The sequence below is a fragment of the Anser cygnoides genome, chromosome 24, assembly GCF_040182565.1.
Source record: "Anser cygnoides isolate HZ-2024a breed goose chromosome 24, Taihu_goose_T2T_genome, whole genome shotgun sequence".
Classification (NCBI taxonomy): Eukaryota; Metazoa; Chordata; class Aves; order Anseriformes; family Anatidae; genus Anser; species Anser cygnoides.
Genome location: NC_089896.1, coordinates 1849145 through 1866640, shown reverse-complemented (window position 1 = coordinate 1866640; position 17496 = coordinate 1849145). Strand labels below are relative to the sequence as shown.

General features: G+C 66.1%; 2 protein-coding genes across 3 annotated transcripts; both read right to left on the bottom strand.

Moving 5' to 3' along the window:
* Nucleotides 1-689: 689 nt before the first annotated feature.
* FABP3 (fatty acid binding protein 3) lies at nucleotides 690-4532 on the bottom strand. The gene is made up of 4 exons (XM_066982390.1): nucleotides 4365-4532; nucleotides 3170-3342; nucleotides 1091-1192; nucleotides 690-986 (listed from the first exon to the last, which is right to left on the bottom strand). The coding sequence occupies exons 1-4, from the start codon at nucleotides 4435-4437 to the stop codon at nucleotides 933-935; spliced, it is 402 nt and encodes a 133-aa protein (XP_066838491.1). The 5' UTR covers nucleotides 4438-4532; the 3' UTR covers nucleotides 690-932.
* Nucleotides 4533-5411: 879 nt separating this feature from the next.
* Nucleotides 5412-17014, bottom strand: LOC125183885 (cAMP-dependent protein kinase inhibitor beta-like). 2 transcript variants are annotated; one of them, XM_066982645.1, is made up of 6 exons: nucleotides 16997-17014; nucleotides 15711-16074; nucleotides 8852-8942; nucleotides 7921-8048; nucleotides 7562-7713; nucleotides 5412-7479 (listed from the first exon to the last, which is right to left on the bottom strand). In XM_066982645.1, the coding sequence occupies exons 5-6, from the start codon at nucleotides 7704-7706 to the stop codon at nucleotides 7397-7399; spliced, it is 228 nt and encodes a 75-aa protein (XP_066838746.1). In that variant the 5' UTR covers nucleotides 7707-7713; nucleotides 7921-8048; nucleotides 8852-8942; nucleotides 15711-16074; nucleotides 16997-17014; the 3' UTR covers nucleotides 5412-7396. The 2 variants fall into 2 exon arrangements, with proteins under 2 accessions (XP_066838746.1, XP_047928996.1); XM_048073039.2 differs by lacking the exon at nucleotides 16997-17014 and having other exon boundaries at nucleotides 15711-16241.
* Nucleotides 17015-17496: the final 482 nt, after the last annotated feature.

Sequence of the window (17496 nt, the reverse complement as noted above, 5' to 3'; positions counted from 1 at the left end):
GCGGGAGGGCTCAGAGCTCGCTGGGGGCAGCCGCCCCACGCCCCTGCGCTTTGCTGCAACCGGGCCGCGTCCAGCGCTGCTCGCCCCAATCCCGACCTGGCAGGGCAGGACAGGGCCGGGTGCGGGGGTTTGGCCCCTGAGCCCCCCCCAGCCCAGCCTGCCTTCGGGCTGCTCCCGTCCCGCACCAGGACCCGGCGTGCTCTTGACCTTGACTCCCTGGCTGCCCCGCAGTCAGGCACGTCGCATCAGCTGATGCTTTGGCAGACGGCGCCCGGCCGGGTCGGTGCTGGAAAGATCACTTCTGCTGGCATGGCGCGTGCTCGTATCCTGAATGATTTATAGCAGAGCTGCCCCCGCGGCTAACTCATGTTCCCCCCGAAAAAGCCGGGCTGGCTGCGTGGCCATCTGTCACTGCTGCCGCGGTGGCAGCGGGTGGCAGAGACCCCGGGTGTGTCGCACGGCGGGGGCTGCGGTTCTTATCCCACAGCGGGCTCGTTTTGGTCCTGTCTGTTGGGCAGTGGCTGGGGCAGGGCTTTTCCCCCATGAGGGTGGTTGAACTGTGGGTGAGGCAAGACCCATGGGTGCCCTGGGAGAAGGCAGCACACACTGCACGGGGGGTGAAGGGGGTGGTGATACGGGTTTGCATGCCAAAAAGCCTTTTTTTTCCCCACATACACCGGTCACAGTGCTGTAACAACATCGCTTTTATTTTTCCGCGTGGGTTCTTCCATTAAAAAAAAAAAAAAAATAACCCAGGAAACGCAACACCCCAACCCCGACCAGCCCCGCGAGACCGCAGCATCGGGGCGACGCGGCCCCGAGGGGTTCGGAGGGCTCCGGCACCGCGGCGAGCCGTGCGCCGCGCGGGGGAACAGAGGCAATTCGGTGATGGATCCGGCACCGGGTGACGGGCAGGGAGCTGGGCTCGGCGCCTATGTCGCCTTCTCGTAGGTGCGGGTGGAGACGACGCTGCCCATGGTGAGAGTCTGGGGGCGAAGACGGAGCGGGGAGGTGAGCACTGGGGGCTGCACCACGTGCAGCAGGGGGGCTTGTGCAGCCCCGGATCAAAAATCCTTTTGTATTTCCTTACCAGAATCAACTTCCCGTCCTTCAGCTCCCGCACTAGCGATGTCTCCTTCCCCTCCCACTTCTGCACGTGGACCAGTTTGCCTCCATCCAGCGTGACCACGGACTGCGGAGAGAGAGCGAAACCGCCGTGACCCTCGTGCCCGTGCTCCCAGCTGCCTCGTCCCTGCACCCAGGGCAGTGCTGCGGCGCCTCCAGGCGCTGCTCTTCCTCCTGCGGGGCCCAGGGACCGGCTGCGGGTGCCTCCTGATAGCCCTGGGTCCTGCCCTAGTGGCTTTGACAGCACGGGCCGCATCCTGCCCTGGCCTCCAGCTGGGTCATGGCCCCGGCTGCCCCCGGCGAAGCAGAGGGCACCAACAGCCCCAGCGCGGGCACCGAGCGGTGAGCCTGCCCTCCCTGCCCCGCGGCTGGCGCAGGGAGCCCTGCCCAGGGCCGCATCCTGCTCTGCAGCTGGGGCGCCAGGACCTGTTCCCAGGCACTCCCGCACCGGTTCCGGTGCCGGAGGCGATCAAAGGGGCGGTGCAGGGACCCGCGCGGCTGTGGGTGCTTTGAACCGGAGCCCTGCCTCCCACCCGGACTGGCAAGGGCTTTTGTGGGGGGGCTGAGCTGGCGAACAAGCCCCTGCTCATCCGGGCTGCTGTTTGCACAGCCGCTGCTGTTGACTCAGCCCCAAGAGCCCGGCCGGTGCCAAGGTTAGCGTGACAGCGGGCTCGGCTGCGCCGCGGGGCAGCTCGGCATGGGCGGTGGCAGCGGCTGCCTGGTCCCATCCCGCCCTGTCCCCCTTCGCCGCGGTGCTGCCCCGGTGCTCGGTGGCACCGCGGGGCTTCCTCCGCCTCCCGGTGGCATTTCTCAGCTCCAGCCCAGGGGACTGCGTGTCCCCAGCTGCCCCAGCCCCTGTAGCCTCTCGTCCCCTTACGAACCCTCCTGGGCACCCAGCGCTGCCGCCCTCCTGGAGCACAGGCACCCAGGGATTGAGCTTGGCTTATCCCATGGCTCGTGTCCCCATGCTGCACGGGGCCCCCTGCACCTCGCTGTCCCCGTGGCTCGGGTCCCTGCAGCCCGTGGCGTGGGTTCTTCCATGGGTTGGGGCCCCAAATGGCTTGGGTCTCCCCCATGGTTAGAGTCACCCATGGTTTGGGTGACCCCACAGTTTGGGTGTCCCCGTGGTTTGGGTCTCCCCATGCTTTGGGTGACCCCGCGGTTTGGTTCTCTCCACATTTTGGGTGCCCCCACTGCACAGACGTTCCAGCAGCTCGGGTGCCCCAAAGCCCGGGTGCCCCACAGCTCCGCACCCCACACCTCTTGGGTCCCCCCCGCTTTGGTTGCTCCTGGCCTCGGGGCACCCCACGGCACATCGGCTCCCTGCTCAGCTGCCCGGGGGCTGCCCGCCCGGGCCCCCCCGCTATTGTTTGCCCTCTGGCCGCCAGCCGAGGGGCGTCTGAAGGGCACGTCCCTGGCTGCTACACCCGGCCCTGCCACACACCAGCAGCCAAAGTGCTTTTAGCATAGTTTCCACCAGCCCGAGCGGAGCGGCCGTGCGCTCGCTGCGGAGCCGTCACGAGCCGGAGCGGGCGGCTCGGTTACAAACCGTCGAAGCCGAGCGTGGAAACAGCTCCCAGGGGCCAGACCTGGGCTCTGCTGCTGCCCTGGTCCCCCCCGCAGGAGGGGCGGCCCTTGGGGGGGGGTGAGCGGAGCAGCAAGGCGGAGGACAGGGGCGTGCAGCCAGGTGTCTGCCCGGCACTACCGCCTTGCTCGCGCTCGCCCCGTTTCATCCCATCCTCCCCCCTGCACCCAGCCCTCGCGCCTTCCTCCCCGCGGCCCCCGGCTCAGGAAGGCGTTTTGCGTCCAACGAGCCCTGCGGGGGGGCCCCCGAATCTCTTTTGCAACACCGCCACCCATCTCAGCGGCTCCGGGCGCCGGTTGCGGCATCGCCTTCCACAAAATCCTGGCTGCAAGCGGGGGCGAGGGTGGGGGGGGGGTGGCTGAGCGCCGGGCCCTGGGGGCCACGGTTCCGAGGGGAAAAAAAGGAGGGAGGGAAGGAGACCCCCGGCGTGCCGGGCTGGAGGCAGCGCGCAGCCCTCACCTTGACGTGCCTGTCGTCGGCCGTGGTCTCGTCGAACTCCTCGCCCAGCTTGAAGCTGATCTCCGTGTTCTTGAAGGTGCTCTGGGTCTTCACCGTCACCTTGTCGCCCGCCACCTCGATGATGGTGGTGGGTTTGGTCAGCCCGGCCATCTGCCTGGTGGCGAAGCCCACGCCTTTTGGGGTGTGTGGGGGGGGACACAACGATGCAAAAAGATGGGGGGGCGGTGAGGCGGCGGGGCAGGATGCGGCCGTGCCTGCCCGCATCGCCCCAGAGCCCCCCTGGGCTGCTTGCTCCTGGGAGGGGGGCACGGGGCTGCTGCCCACCGCGTCCCCAGGGGGACCTGCTGGGGGGGGGGGGGGACAGCAGGGGGGTTCCTGGGGGTGCTGCCATCGCTCGGGGCCTCATCCTGCACCAGGAGCTGGTAACGCTGGTGCTCAGCAGGGCAGGGGTGCAGCCGCTGTGTCCCCCCCCCCCCCCGGACCGCTCCGGGGCTGCGGGCTCATCCTGCCCGGGGCTGGGGGCACCCCCTGCGCCCCCCAGGGGACACCCCCTCCTCCGCCCCCCTGCTGGGGGCTGCCTTGGGGGGGGGGCTTCACCCGCTGCCACCCCCCCTCCCCCGCACGGCACCGGGCTGGGCTCGCCCATTTATATTTTGATTTCTTTTTTATTTTATTTTTTTTTTTATTTCCCCCCATTACAGCCCCGCAGAAGGCAGCGAGCCCCTCGGCCGCACCCCGCTGGGGAGGCTCGTGCAAGCGAGCAAAAAAAAAAAATCGATAATAAATAAATAAATAAATAAAAAAGGTGGGGGAAAAAAAAAAAGGAAAAAAGGGGGAAAAAAGGGAAAAAAAGGGGGGGGAAGGGGGAAAAAAAGGGGGGGAAAAGGGGAAAAAAAGGGGAAAAAAGGGGGGAAAAGGGGGGAAAAAGGGGGAAAAAGGGGGAAAAAGGGGGAAAAAGGGGGAAAAAAGGGGGAAAAAGGGGGAAAAAAGGGGGAAAAAGGGGGAAAAAAGGGGGAAAAGGTGGGGAAAAAAGTGGGGAAAAAGGGGAAAAAGGTGGGGAAAAGGGGAAAAGGGGGGAAAAGGGGGGGGAAAAGGGGGGAAAAAGGGGGGAAAAAGGGAGGGGAAAAAGGAAAAAAGGGGAAAAAAAAAAAAAAAGCGATTTGCGGGCCGCCGAGCCGCGCAGCCCCCCACTCACCCAGCGCCTTCATGTACTCATCGAAGTTGGCCGTGTCCACCAGCTTCCAGGTGCCCACGAAAGCCTCCACCATGGCGAGGTCGCGCGTGTCCCCGTGTCCCCGTGGTGTCCCCGCGGCCGCGCGTCCCCGGCCCCGTCCGCGCCGCCGCGCCCGCAGCTGCCGCCCGGCGCCGCAGGCTCCTTAAATACCGGCCCCATCACATGATGGGGAAGAGGCCACGGGCTCCAGAAATACCCCGGCGGGGACGGGCACCGCTGCCAGCCGCCACCCCCGGCCCCCCCCCGGGCACGGCGCCCCCCCCCCTGCACGCCGCGGTCGCGAACGCGCGTGGGGCTCCGGGGTGGGGGGGGGTGGGGGGGCGCCGGGCGTGGCCCCGAGTGGGGAAACTGAGGCACGGGGAGTGGGGTCGGGTGTCCGTGGGGACACCGTGACCCCGTCCCTGCTCTGTGCCCGCGTGGGGGGGTGGGGGGGGGATGCGGGTGATCGTGGCGGGGCTCTGCGTTGGGGGGGGGGACACTGGGGATCAGGAAAGCCGTGTCCCTGCTCCCACCCCCAACTCCTGTTTAACACCTTTTGGACCCCAAAATGGGCCCCAGCCCTGGGGTCCCAGCCCCACTGGGGTCAGGCTTACAGTTCTGCAGCCCCGGGGGTGCTGCCCCCCCCAGGACGGGGTCCCCACTCGTGCCTTGCTGCTCCCACGGGGCCGGTGACATCCGTGGCACGCCCCACAGTGCCCCCCCCCCCGCCTCAGGCTCCGGTTGCAGCGTGCCCGGGGATCGCCGTGGCAGTGGGATTTTGTGTCCCCTGCCCCACTGGGCACCCGGCCGGGCTCGGCTGTCACAGCTCACGGGGGACGAGCCTCCTGCTGCCACCCTGTCCCTGCCCGCGGTGCCCTGCGGTGACAGCTCCGGGGGTCCCGGGGGGTCAAAGTGTCCCCAGCCCAGAGCCAGACCCCTGCTGGCCACCCCCCCCCCCCCAACGTGGGGTTGGGTGGCTGACACCTCGGGGACACGTTTGTCCCAGGAAAGGGGTGAGGGCAGAGCCTGGGGGGGGGTGGGGGTGGGGTTCAGGCACCTCCTGCCCAATTTCGGTCCATGGGGTTTGGGGTCCGGGTGGGAGGCGTTGGGTGTCCCCAGGCCCCTGCACTGCGATGGGCGTCGGGGGCAAAGCAACCGAGTCTGGGTGAGACCGAGGGACGCTTGGTCCCTTTCCCCGGCCCCAAGGTGTCACCGCAGGCACCCAAAAATAGCCGGGGGCTCAAGTTCGGCCTCTTCCCAAGGGCCCCGGGGAGGGCTGTGAGCGGGAGCCCCTGTCCCCTGGGGAGGACGGACGGCAGCCCCCGCGGGGAGGGAGAACACACGGCGCGCGGCTACACGGGAAAACGCGCACAGTTTATTACCCAAACCAGTCCTCGGGGAGTCGACCAGCCGCCCCCCGCAGGGCTCAGCGCCCTCTGAACACCCCGGTCCTGGTGCCGCAGGGTGGGGACAGCCTGGAGGGGACAAACAGGGCAGGGGGCTGTCACCTGTCCCTGCTCCCCCACCCCCACCCAGCGCTGTCCCTGGGTACCAGCGTGCCAAATCTGCACAGCCCTGGGCTCCGCACGTGTGCACCCAGCCTTCCCTCGAGGCAGCGGGGTCGTGAGACGTGGATGTGGGCGTGCACAGCACCCACGCGCACGGACACACACCCGCAGGAGCACCCGTGCACGTGGGCACACAGCCACGGGGACACCATCGCACACTGACACCATGCACACGGACACCCACGGGCACCAACACCCATCCACAGCAGCACCCACACACACGAGCACCCACGCAGGCGCACGTCCACACATGGGGACACGGTGGCACACTGACACCTGTGTGCACGGACGCCCATGGGCACAAACACCCACGGGCACGGCCACCCACACACACAGCCACGCACGGGAGCACCCATACACACGGCCACCCACCCGCAGAGGCACCCATGCCTTATTGCACACTGACACCCACTCACCCACCCACACGGGTGCACAAAGGTGCCCGCACACGTGGGTGCCCATGCCCCAAGACACTCACCCGCAGGAGCACACACTCGTGCCCACACCCACGGAGACCCACGGTGGCTCCGGGTGCCACCCGCCCCGCACAGCTCTCGCCCACCCCGACGCCGGGCAGAGCCGGGCTTTGGGTTTTATTTGCTGGCCCCACAGTGACAGTTTTGAGTGCCCACCCTGGCCGTGCCACCAGCCCTGGGGATAGGCTGCATGGCCCGTCCTGTGCTGCGGGTGGCCCTGGCAGGAGGGACGGGGCGATGAGTGGGGCTGGGGAGGCCAAAACAGCATCGCCGTGCTCACACCATCCAAAACGTCACCTTCCCAGAGGGTGGCTTTGCGAGGGGCTCCCAGTGCCTGGGACTCGAAGAAGCAGCTGAGGGCCCATCTCCCCCGGGGCAAGGAGCACCCTGGGGTGCTCGGCTCCATGGGGGAACCCCTTGGCGAGGCGCTGGCTACTGGGGGGGGGCTGTGCTCTCCGGCCCATCGATGCCCCCCTCTTTATCCTCAAAAAAAAAAAAAGTTAAAAAAAAAAAAAACAGAAACCAAAAACGGATCCTGGATCACCCACTGGAAAAAGGACAGGACACGGACGTGGTACCCAAAACATCACAGTGAACACCACACTCAGACAAACCCCCCCCCGGGGCTGCTCCTCACGCTCCTGGCGTAGCCCCCCCGGCACGGCCGCTGCCGAGAGGAGGAGAAACGCCCCCCCGGTGCAACCCCTCCGCTTGCTCCTGCCCACGCCGTGGCAGAAGATTGTCCTCCCGCGGGGCCAACGTCCCTGTCCTCGCCCCCCGGCGCGGGTGTGAAGCGTCCCTTGGTCCCCGCGGGTCCCCGCACGGCTCCTCTCCCGCGGGGCGCGGGCGATGCTGCGGCTGCATGGCGCCCCGGGAGGGCCACCAGGCTCCGGCCGTGCCAGGAAAAGCCGGGCTGGTGCTCCACGGCCTCCCTTCTCCCCGGCGGTCAGAAACGTGGCCCCGAGCGGGGTTAGGACGTGTCCTTCAGCTCGGGGCTTTGGGGCTGTGGCGGGGGCACCTCAGCGGAAGGTGACTGCATCTCCTGGGAGCTGCCTGCGGCGGGTGGAAGGAGGGCGGTGAGCGGCTCCGCTGCGTCCCCCCCCCCCACGTCGCCCCCGGCCCTGCCAGCACCCACCTGCGCTCAGGGACATCTCGGCCAGCTTGAGGGGCAGGTCGGAGGGACTGACGCCCGCCGGTGAGCCCAGGATGTCGGGCAGGGCATTGCGCCGCCCGGTCCTCCCGGAGGATGCGAAGTCCAGCACCGGCTCCACCTCGGTCATGCTAGCCCTGGAGAGACACCGTCCCCTCCCCGTCAGCGTCCCCGCGGGGTGGTGGGCACCCAGCGAGCCCTTCCCCATGGGGCTGCCCCATCCCCAGCGCCCAGCTGGCAGATTTGGGCACGGGAAGACCCCCTGATTGCAGCATCATGGAAGAAGGGGACGCTCAGGGGTCTGGGACCTTCCACCCCACCACGTCCCCATCCAGCATCCTTACCGGGCGCCCTCCAGCCTGGCCCGGCTGCGTCTCCGCGGTGCCCTGGGTGCTGCTCTGCTCCCCGGCCTGCGGCTCCCAGGGGCTGCGCGGGGATGGGGGCTGCGGGCTGGGTCCCCCCCGGCTCCAGCCTGCGGGAGGCAGAGCAAAGGGTGAGCGAGAGCTCCTGGCTGGGGAGGGGAGAGGCTGCGTGGCACCCAGCACCCTCCTCCTGCATGTCCCACTAAAGCAAGCCAGGGAGTAAAGCAGGGAGACCTCGGTGGCGGGCAGGAGATGGGGAGGGAGGGATGGAGGGACGGAGGGACGGAGGGATGGAGGGACGGAGGGACGGAGGGATGGAGGGACAGAGGGATGGAGGGACGGAGGGACGGAGGGATGGAGAACAGAGCTGGGGACCCGGAGGTGGCACCTGGCTGGGAGCTGCGACCGCAATGGGGGCTGAGAGGGCACCGAGGGACCGGCTGCTCAGCCAGGAGTGAAGGGCGCGCTGTCCCCAGCCTGGTCACGCACAAAACGAACCCCCCAGTGTCCCTCGGGGAGCGGCTCTTGCTGCAGACAGCCCCTCTGAACCCCTCCCGGGATGGCAAGCGGGGGGACATCAGCTCTGGCCGGCCCGGCACGCATCGCTGCCAGGCCCTCGGGGGAGGTTTGCTCGGCACCGAGGAATATTTGGGACTTCTGCACGAGGGTTCCTGCAGGCTGGAGCTGCAGATGAGCATTGCGGTGGGGACAGGGGCGGCACGGACAGCACCGGGCTTGGTCCCCCCCCTCCCTGCAGCCCCTCCGCCAGCCCGTGTTCCCCTTGGGTGTTGCTTCATGGGGTGAGCTCAGGATCGCCCTCCCTCCGGAGTCGGTGTTGTGCCGGGGGGAAGCAGGAGGTGCCCAGGAGCCCTGCCGCTGTCCCCCAGCCCTGCTGCCCCGGGATAAAACTCACCGCTGTCCCCCTCGGAGCGGCTCTGGGGCGGACGGCGAGTCGCGGTCCCCGCGTCCGTGGGAGCAGGCGGGACGAGTGACCCCAGCTCGGGCTGCGGGCGAGGAGAAGGTGAATGATTAACCCGGGCTGTGAGTCACGGGGCAGGATCAAGCCCCGCGCTGCCTCAGGGCCGGACGAGAAACCCCGGGCCCTTTCAAATGGGGAAACCGAGGCACGGGAGCAAGGTGCAGGTGCGATAAAGGCAGGGGCTGGGGCTGCAAATGGGCACAACCGATGGCACCCTGCAGCTGCGTGTGTGTGCGTCAGCACACGCATGTGTGTGCGTGCGCTCCAGCTGTGCTGCTGGATGTGAGCACATATATGTGTGTGCATACACGGCTGTACATATCCATATGGATCTGTGCACACAAGGAACCCTCTGGTGCATGTATGTGCATGCACAGAGCACTGCCATATGTATGTGCACGCATGGCACACGTGTGTGCACCTGTGGTGCCCCATGGACCACATATGTACATGCATGGTGCCCTCTGGCACGCATGTGCACCCCTACATCAGCACCAGGGCTGCTGCCAGAAGCTGTTAGCACCAGAGGAGCGTCACCCCTGGCTCGCAGCACTTCTCATCCCTCCACACACAGCCAAGGTCCCCTCCTTCACCCCACACCAAGCACCCCACAGCTCTGCGCCCCGCCTGGCAGGAGCCGCCGGCCCAGCAGCGCCCTGCTCCAGCCCCAGCACGCGGCTGCAGCACCCGAGCTGGTGCAGGAGCATCCCCGGCGGTGCGGGAGCACCCGCTGTGTCGCCCTGGCAACCATTTGGGAACAGGGCCTGGCTGCTCGCCTGGCGGCCAGCGGGGCGGTGTGAGCGTGAGGGTGTGCACAAGCGTGCACACGCACGCGTAAACTCATGCATGCACATGCATGCACGCAAAAACGCAGTGCACACAAACACGCAGTGCACGCACAGAGGTGCACGCACATGTGCACACCCATGCAGAAATGCATGCGCATACATGAGTGCACGTGCCCTCATGCTGCACACACACACACACACGCACACGCACAAGCACATGCACACGCAGCCGCCCGCCCCGTGTGCCCAGCCAGGCACATCCCATCAGACAGGAGCCCTGCAGGGCTGGATCAAAGCTGCTTCCCGGCAGCCCCCTCGCCGGCTCCAGCGCTGCAGAAACGTGCGGTGCCATCCCTCAGGACCCGGCTGGATCCCGCAGCCGCGTCTCCTGCAGGAGCAAGGTCCAAGGTGCCAACGGCTGCCCCGTGCCCAGTGCTTCCCCCGGCCCCGCAGGCAGGGAATTAACCCCACTGCAGGGCGGATAACGTTGCATAAACCCCAGCCTCCGCCCTGCAGTGGGATTTCCCCTCCGAGCAGGGACGTTTCCGTGAGGCTTAGTGTGGCCTCTATTTTAAAAGGCTCCCGGAGTCACATGGAAGGTGCTGGGGCTGCTGGCTCACGCTGTAATGCCCCTAATGGGATAGAGGAAGGTGGCGCAGAAATAGGTTTTAATCCCCCTGAGAGATGGGCTGCAATTTAGGGTGCTTGGGTGGGGTGGAGAGAGGACACGGCATGGGGACACAGCACCTTGAGCATCCCTGGCAGCGCTGGAGTTTTATGAGAAGCACCAAGGATCATAAAACTCACAGGAAAACAGAGAGGATGGGCAAATCCTACCCTGGCTGTGTCGCTGCCAAACACAACTCCCCCCCCCAGGGCACATAAAATAAATGATCCGGGGTGTTCAGGATGGAGGGGACATCGCGGCCTCGGCTGTGGATTTTTGCCCTTAAGAGGGATTCATTTAATCACAGGCATAAGGATTTTCCTTTTTAACTTCTAAGTGGATAACGGATCATTTACTAAGCTGCAAGTGTGGGTTTGGGCCATTTAAGGTTCTTGGGTTGCCTTTTGAGGATGTTTCTTCACACTCTTTACCTCCGATGGAAAAGGTCAGCGTTGTGTCCTCCGGTGGATGGAAGGCTGGAAACGCTGCAGCCCACAGGGAGCCTCCAAAAATCCACCCACAACCCCACGATGTTGAGATTATTAGGAGATGATGAGCGCAATTAAAAATGGGAAGGGTTCATTAACCATAGCATTGAACACCGGTGAGGGCTGCGAGCTGGGAAGCGCAGAGCTGCCCCGTATCAGAAGAGAACGGGAGCATCGGCCAGGAAAACCAGCGGTGGGCAAAACCCAACGGGGCTGATCTGAGCCCACCCAGCAGCCCCTGGAGCCTGGAACAGCAGCAGGCCATAATTAAACACCGGAGGCAATGCGGAGAGCTGGAGATGTCCCACAGCAGATTGGTCCTGGGGTTTTGGGGAGGTGATCTGGTGCCTTTGCCCTGGTGCGGCCCCAAAGCGTCAAGCCGCGGCCCCGTGAGCTCACCCCAAATGCTGCCCAGCCTGAGAATTAGAAAAACTAGAGAAATAGCTGCCCGGCTATTTTACACCCATCCTTGCAGCGTGACCCGCTCTCCTTTACCTCCAGGGCTCCTGCTTGTGCTTGAATTTGGGGGATTTGCCTCCCCCACCAGTTCTGGGCACGCCGAAGTGTCTCTGCTTCACCTGGAGGAACCCTCTCCTTCCTTCCCCCTGCTCCATCCCCAGTCCCCGTCCCTTCCCCGCAGGTAGGCAGGACCGCATCTAGGGGATCTTCCTCTCCAGACCTTTGCTTGTTTCGACCCATCCCTGCTAATACAGCGGTCCTGAATCATTCCAGCCCAACCGCCCCCTGGGTTACACGGACATCTTCCACCTTCCTCCGCGTGCACCTGCCGGCTGGAGGCTGCTTGGGTATTGGCACCTGGAACTGGTACGGGGCCAACAGGGAGAACGAAGGGCCCCGAAATGGGAGGCTGATCACCCTGATCCTCTGTGACTCCCGGGTGCCACCCCGGAGGGGGGCACAGGAGGTGATGTGCTGCCGAAATCCACCGGGTCCCGCGGAGCAGCGAGCGCTGTGGTGCTGCTCTGTGGATCCGTCCCGGGATCTGAGCTCGGGGCTGACAGTGAGGCTCGGCTGTATTTAATGCCCTCATTAAAAGCCAGGAAAAATCCAACCTGAGTCTCTCCAGACAGGATTCCAGGCTGTTTGCATAAACTGTCACTTTTGCTTATAATGCTGAAAACACAAATCAGAGCAAGTCCTGCTCGAGGGGAACAGTGAGACCAGCTCGTGCACTCGCCGGCATCCCAACTCAAAGCTTCCCCGAGCATCTGAAGGGCAAACCCAGATGCTGCCAACACGTGTCTGGATGCGTCATGAGACTGAGGCATCCCCCAGCCCTGCAGACCCCGATGCGCTCATGTCCGTGCCCTACGCCATGGGGCAGTATGGCCTACAAAGGCTGCAGAAATTCCCTGCAGACCTGGGCTGGGCCAGGCTGGGGTGGGAAAAGTGCCTGGGGGAACTCAGCAGCTTAATCCCAGCAGAGCCCCGCTGAGCACCTGTGAGCCAGGATTTCCTAGAAGTTCATAAATAGATAAAATTGAGTCATCTCCCCCGGGTGCAGCAGCCCCTGCGAGATGAAGGGTGTCTGCGCTGGCCTGGAAGCACCGGGGATCCCGAATGAGAGACGCTCCCTGGTTCCTTCTCAGAAATGCTCTTCTTAATAATTTCCAAATATTGGCAGGACAGGGCACAGCTCCGTCTGGGCGTGACCCAGGTGGGCACCAAAGGGATGCAGTAGCACGGAGGACGCGCGCACACATCCCAGCACATGAGCCCCCGGCCCCGTGGCACAAAGCAGAGCCCGGGACTGCGAGTGCCGTCCCCCACCAAGCCCCATCCCTCGGGAGCTAACGAGCATCCCTCCGTGGGCTAACGACTGGCTGAAATCATCCCCCCAGCCTCCAGGCACGATGCTGACCCTGTCCCTTATCAGGACCGGCATCGCACCCCTGCGTTGATGCATTCTGACGGTGCCAAGTGGCCTCCTTGCCCCTGGGCATCGCGTTTATCCATCAGCCTGCAGCACCCCTGGTTGTCCCCTGTCCTCTGCGGGTTCCCCCCTGCCTGCACGAAAGCAGCAGAGCCAGGAGCGGCCGTTCCCAAAGCTCCCAGGCTCTGAAAGCAGCCGGGGATGTCCTCATCCCAGGGGAGGACGGATGCTGCTCCCGGGACACCCTGGGCTTTGCCAGCCCCTGAACTCTTTCAGGGCTTGAGACCAGCACTGCCTACACCCCCGTCGGCTAATGACCTCTAATTGCTGGCAGAGCCGTGTGCCCGGAGGAGGACAGAGTGTGAGGACAGGAATTTCTTCCTGTAGCTTCCCTTCCACCACGTCTCAGTTGCAAAGAAGGTGATCTAATGGGAGGTAATTACATTGATTGAGCCCTCGGTAACACAGCTCCCACTGTAACCTTTAGTTAGCTGCTCTGATGACGGTACAAACTATAATTTTACATAATAAACGTGTCACCCGCATCTAAATTGGTTTCATTCTTTAGCAGTTTCAGGCTCCCTCCTTGGCAAATGGCTCTTCAGCAGCTGCTCCTGCCGGAGCCAATGGACCCGATCCAAGGGGACGGCGACACACGGAGCCTCTTCCCAGCCTCTCCCAGTGCAAACCCCATTTCTCCATCCCCAGTCCCGCAGCCCGATGCTGCTTTCACTCACAGCCTCTCGTCCTGGTTCCCACGCTCACTGTAACCCAGATGCCGGGTGCTTTGCAGCCTGGTTTTTTTCCCTGTCAGCACCCACTGGGTTGGCAGCTGCTGCGTCCTCCCCAGGGAGCTGTGCTGGGCATCCCTGGCCACGGGCTGCTGTCACCAGGAGGGCACTGTGCTCCCAGCCCCGGAGCTGGGGACTGTGCCCTGCTCCCTGCAGCCGGGTTGGGGTGAGCAAGCCCAGCAGCGATGCACCGTGCCTCCCGTCCCTGAGCACCGCGCTGACGCTTGCACCGCATCCAGGAAGCACGCGGGGCTCCCCGGCTTGCTGCCTCCATCCCAGCCCCGCACAGGTCTCCCCACCCCGCAGGATCGCCTTCCTCCAGATCCCTAGATCTGCTGAATCCGGAGACACTTCTGGGGACGCTGCTCCCCAAAACACTCCATCCGGCTCCTGGCCCAGCCGGGCTGCTCACCCCACGGGGAGCCCCGCTCAGCCCGCGGGTGCTGCTGCTCAGCTGGGTGCTTTGGGAACTGGGAGCGGGCTCCTCGGCTGTGCCAAAGCAGCAAAGCACGTGCAGAAGCCTGGATTTTGGGCACTTTGGGGAGCCCAGCCAGCTGACGGCTTGTGGGGCCGCGGGCTGCAGCTGGGACCCGTGGCTTCCTGGGGACCCCCTGGTGGGTACCAGTGCGCCCACCCGCTCCCCGGCAGCTGGCAGGATTTCTCCTTCCCAACACAACTCACCCAGAAAGGGAGGTGGAAACCATCCCGGGGGTCCTCCATGTCCCGCTCCCCGGCACGTCCCCTCGGGGGGACGGATTTGGCTTCCCATGGGTGGGAAGGGAGAGGGAGACATCACACGGAGGTGGGCTGAGCCTGCGGATGCTTCCCCCCTACGTGGGCGCTGGGAGCATCTCCGGGATTCCCCGCTGCATGAGCCACCCCCAGCGCTGCCCGCCCGGCCCCGGGAGCTGGCAGGGAAGGGATCGAAAGCCAGGGAGGGGAGAGATCTGGGATCAAAGGCATGGTTTGAAATCCCCAGCCCCGTGCTGTCAGCGGTGATGGAGCGGAGCCGGAGCAGCTGTGCCTTGGCTGAGCCCGAGCCACCTGCCTGAGGGACACGGGCACCGGGAGCCAAGGTCAGAGCGGGTGGTGGACCCCGTCCCCGTCCCGGTGACACCATGGGACGTCCTTCACGGTGTGTCTGGAGGCAGGGCAGCACCGAGGGCAGCACCCCACAGCCCAGAGCGCCCTGTCCTGCAACGGTGGCTGCGACCACGGCCACCAGGACGTTGGGCTCCTGCAGCAGGGGATGTGCTGGCACCTCCCACCGCTCCCCTGAGCATCTCCGTGTCCCCGTCACCTCCTGAGGACCCCAAATTGGGGCAGGGAGGGCACCGCCATAACAGCAAGGTCTGAGGTGTGCTTTCAGCGGACAGCCCCAAGGTCACAGGCTGTGAGTCCTTGAGGGGGCAGGGGACAGCCAAAGCAGCCATCCTGCCCCCGCCACCCCCTCGGTGGCACTGCCACCCAGCCAAGGGACAGGAGCCAGCTCCGGGGGCCAAAGGGACCCGATCCAAGCAGTCACGGGGGCAACCTGCCAAAGCGCTGCCCTGAAGGCAGCAAGGAGGGGTTGTCCCTGGGGAAACCCCTTGGTCCCGAGGGGATGCCTGGATGCCCAGGGGAAGGCGTGGGATGAGCAGGGGAGCGGCGCTCAGCCCCAGCGCTCCCGCTGCCTGCGTCCCCCTGGCCCCGAGGGGGGAACCTGCTCTCAGCCTGGGTTCAGGGGTGCTTGGAGGGGGCTTGGAGGTACCTGAGGTGAGGATGGAGTGGGGCGGAGGGGACGGCGGTGAGCCCGGGACCTGCCAAGGAGGAAGGAGCCGGGGGTGACGGGGCCAGGATGGGCCCAAGGTGCTGCCCCGGGAGGGACGAACCTTGCTCAGCGCCTGACCGCTGCTCACCCGGAGCCACCCTGGAGCCACCAGCCTCCGGGCGGGATGGGGGACACCACCGGACCCCTGCGCGACACCACCGAGCCCTGCTCAGCACCGCAGCCTGCTGCAAACTTTCATCCCCCCGGCCCCCAGAGCACCACCATGCCCTGAGCACCCCCCTCTCCTTCCTCTCTTGGCCCTGCTGTGCTGCCACGGAGGGGGCCAGCACCCGGGCTGGGCTCGGGGCCTCCTGGCACCCACAGCACCCGCACCCAGCACCCAGCAGCTGCTCACCTGGGCCGCGCAGGATCCGGCGTCGGTGTTGATACTGGTGCTGGTGCTGATACTGATGGTGATACTGGTGCTGATGGTGATGCCGGTGCTGATGGTGATACTGGTGCTGGTGCTGATGGCGATGCCGGTGTTAATACCGATGCTGACGGTGATGCCGGTGCTGACGGTGACACCGGTGCTGATCTAGGTGCTGACGCCGGTGTCAATGGTGATGACAATGTCGATACCAGTGTCGGTACCGGTGTGGATACTGGTGCCGGTGCTGATGCTGGTGTCAGGACTGGTTCTGATGTTGGTGCCGATACCGGCGCGGGTCCTGGTGCTGGTGCTGATCCCGGTGCTGATGCCGGCGTGGATCCTGGTGCTGGATACCGGTCCCGGTGCTGATGCCGGTGCGGATACCGGTGCCGATACCGATACCGATGCCGGTGCCGGTGCCGGTGCCGAGGGGCCGCCCCAGCCCCCCCGGGGCGCAGGGCGCGGAGCCGCCCGCACAATGCCGCGGGTCCCCGCCGCCGCCGCCGCCTCCCGCACGGCCCACGCGCGGCACGGGGGGGCCGCCACGCACCGGGCCCCCCCCCCCCCGCCGCCGCCCCGCCCTCCCCCCGCCGCCCCCTCCCCACCGCCTCCCCGCGGCTGCCGCGACCCCGCCGGGACCCCCCCGGCCCCGGGCAGGCTCGGAGGTGGGGGGGGGGGGGTGGGAAGGGCCCCCCCCCCCGAGCCGGGGCCGCCCCGCAGCCCACCCCTGGCTGGCCCCGCACTTGGTCGCTGCCCGCCCGGGGGTGCCAGCGCCGGGGCTGGGCGCATCCTTCTCTGCCCCCCCCCTCCCCGGGAAGGGAAGGGGTCGGGTCCCATCCTCCCCCCCCCCCCCCCCTCCGGGCACCCCGCTGGGAAAAAAAAAGGGGTGAAAGCCCCGTTACGCCTGAAGCGGGTCCTTGGCTGCAGCCCTGGGGACAAAAGGGGGTCCCACGACCCCGGGGCGGGGGGGGGGGGGGGGCAAGGAAGGCGCTGATGTCCCCAGCCCGCACCTCTCGGTGCTTTGCTTTCAGCCCGGACCCGTTTCCAGGATGGGAACCTTTGTAAGGACAGCAATAGGGCGGCTGCACCTCCCTGGGCTGCGGGGCTGGGAGCCGGGCTTGGGGACCGTGGCTCTGGCCGCCGAACCCTCCTGGGGCACCCGCGTGGGGCTGGGGTGCAGCAGGGCTGCGGGGTGTGAGGTGTCCCCCACCCGTCCCCTCGTCTGGGCCTGAGGGGTGAAGGAGGAGAGAGGGCTCAAAGAAACGCACATTTGCAGGCAGGAGCAGCAAAACGCCTCCCCAGGCCCCCAGATGTCCCCTCCTGGCTCTCGGGGAGTCCCCAGGGGTGGGGAGCTCAGTCCCGAGCGGGGCTCGCAAGCTCTGGGGCTCAGCAGGGCCCGGCTGCAGGAGCACGGGGCGCTCACCAGCGATGCTTTCCCCGGGCTCTGCAGCCTCCAGCAAGGCAAATTTTTCGTGCCCCACGGTGCTGGGGTCGCCCAGGGACACCCTGCCCTGCCGCTCGGGCACGGTGACGGGCGACGCGCGGCTCCCGCGCTGCCAGCAGGGAGGGAGCCTTCGCCAGCCGCTGTTTTTAGCTATTTTTAGCTGCTCACGCTCTGCTTTCTCCTTGACTGTCTCTCCTCTCCGGAGCAGTCTTGGGCCAGGCATCGGCGGGAGGCGATGTTTATCCTGGCACCTGACGGCTGTGACACCGGCTGTCGCAGGGAGAGGGGGGCGGCTGCCATCCCCCTGCCCTGGGAAACGTGTGG

Excerpts from the sequence above, each read along its gene's own strand:
- FABP3 (XM_066982390.1), bottom strand. The coding sequence starts at position 4,437 with ATGGTGGAGGCTTTCGTGGGCACCTGGAAGCTGGTGGACACGGCCAAC. Across the intron at positions 1,193-3,169 it reads CCGACGACAGGCACGTCAAG|TCCGTGGTCACGCTGGATGG; the intron begins GTGAGGGCTGCG and ends CTCTCTCCGCAG. Across the intron at positions 987-1,090 it reads AGGACGGGAAGTTGATTCTG|ACTCTCACCATGGGCAGCGT; the intron begins GTAAGGAAATAC and ends CTTCGCCCCCAG.
- LOC125183885 (XM_066982645.1), bottom strand. The coding sequence starts at position 7,706 with ATGACCGAGGTGGAGCCGGTGCTGGACTTCGCATCCTCCGGGAGGACC. Across the intron at positions 7,480-7,561 it reads CGAGATGTCCCTGAGCGCAG|GCAGCTCCCAGGAGATGCAG; the intron begins GTGGGTGCTGGC and ends CACCCGCCGCAG.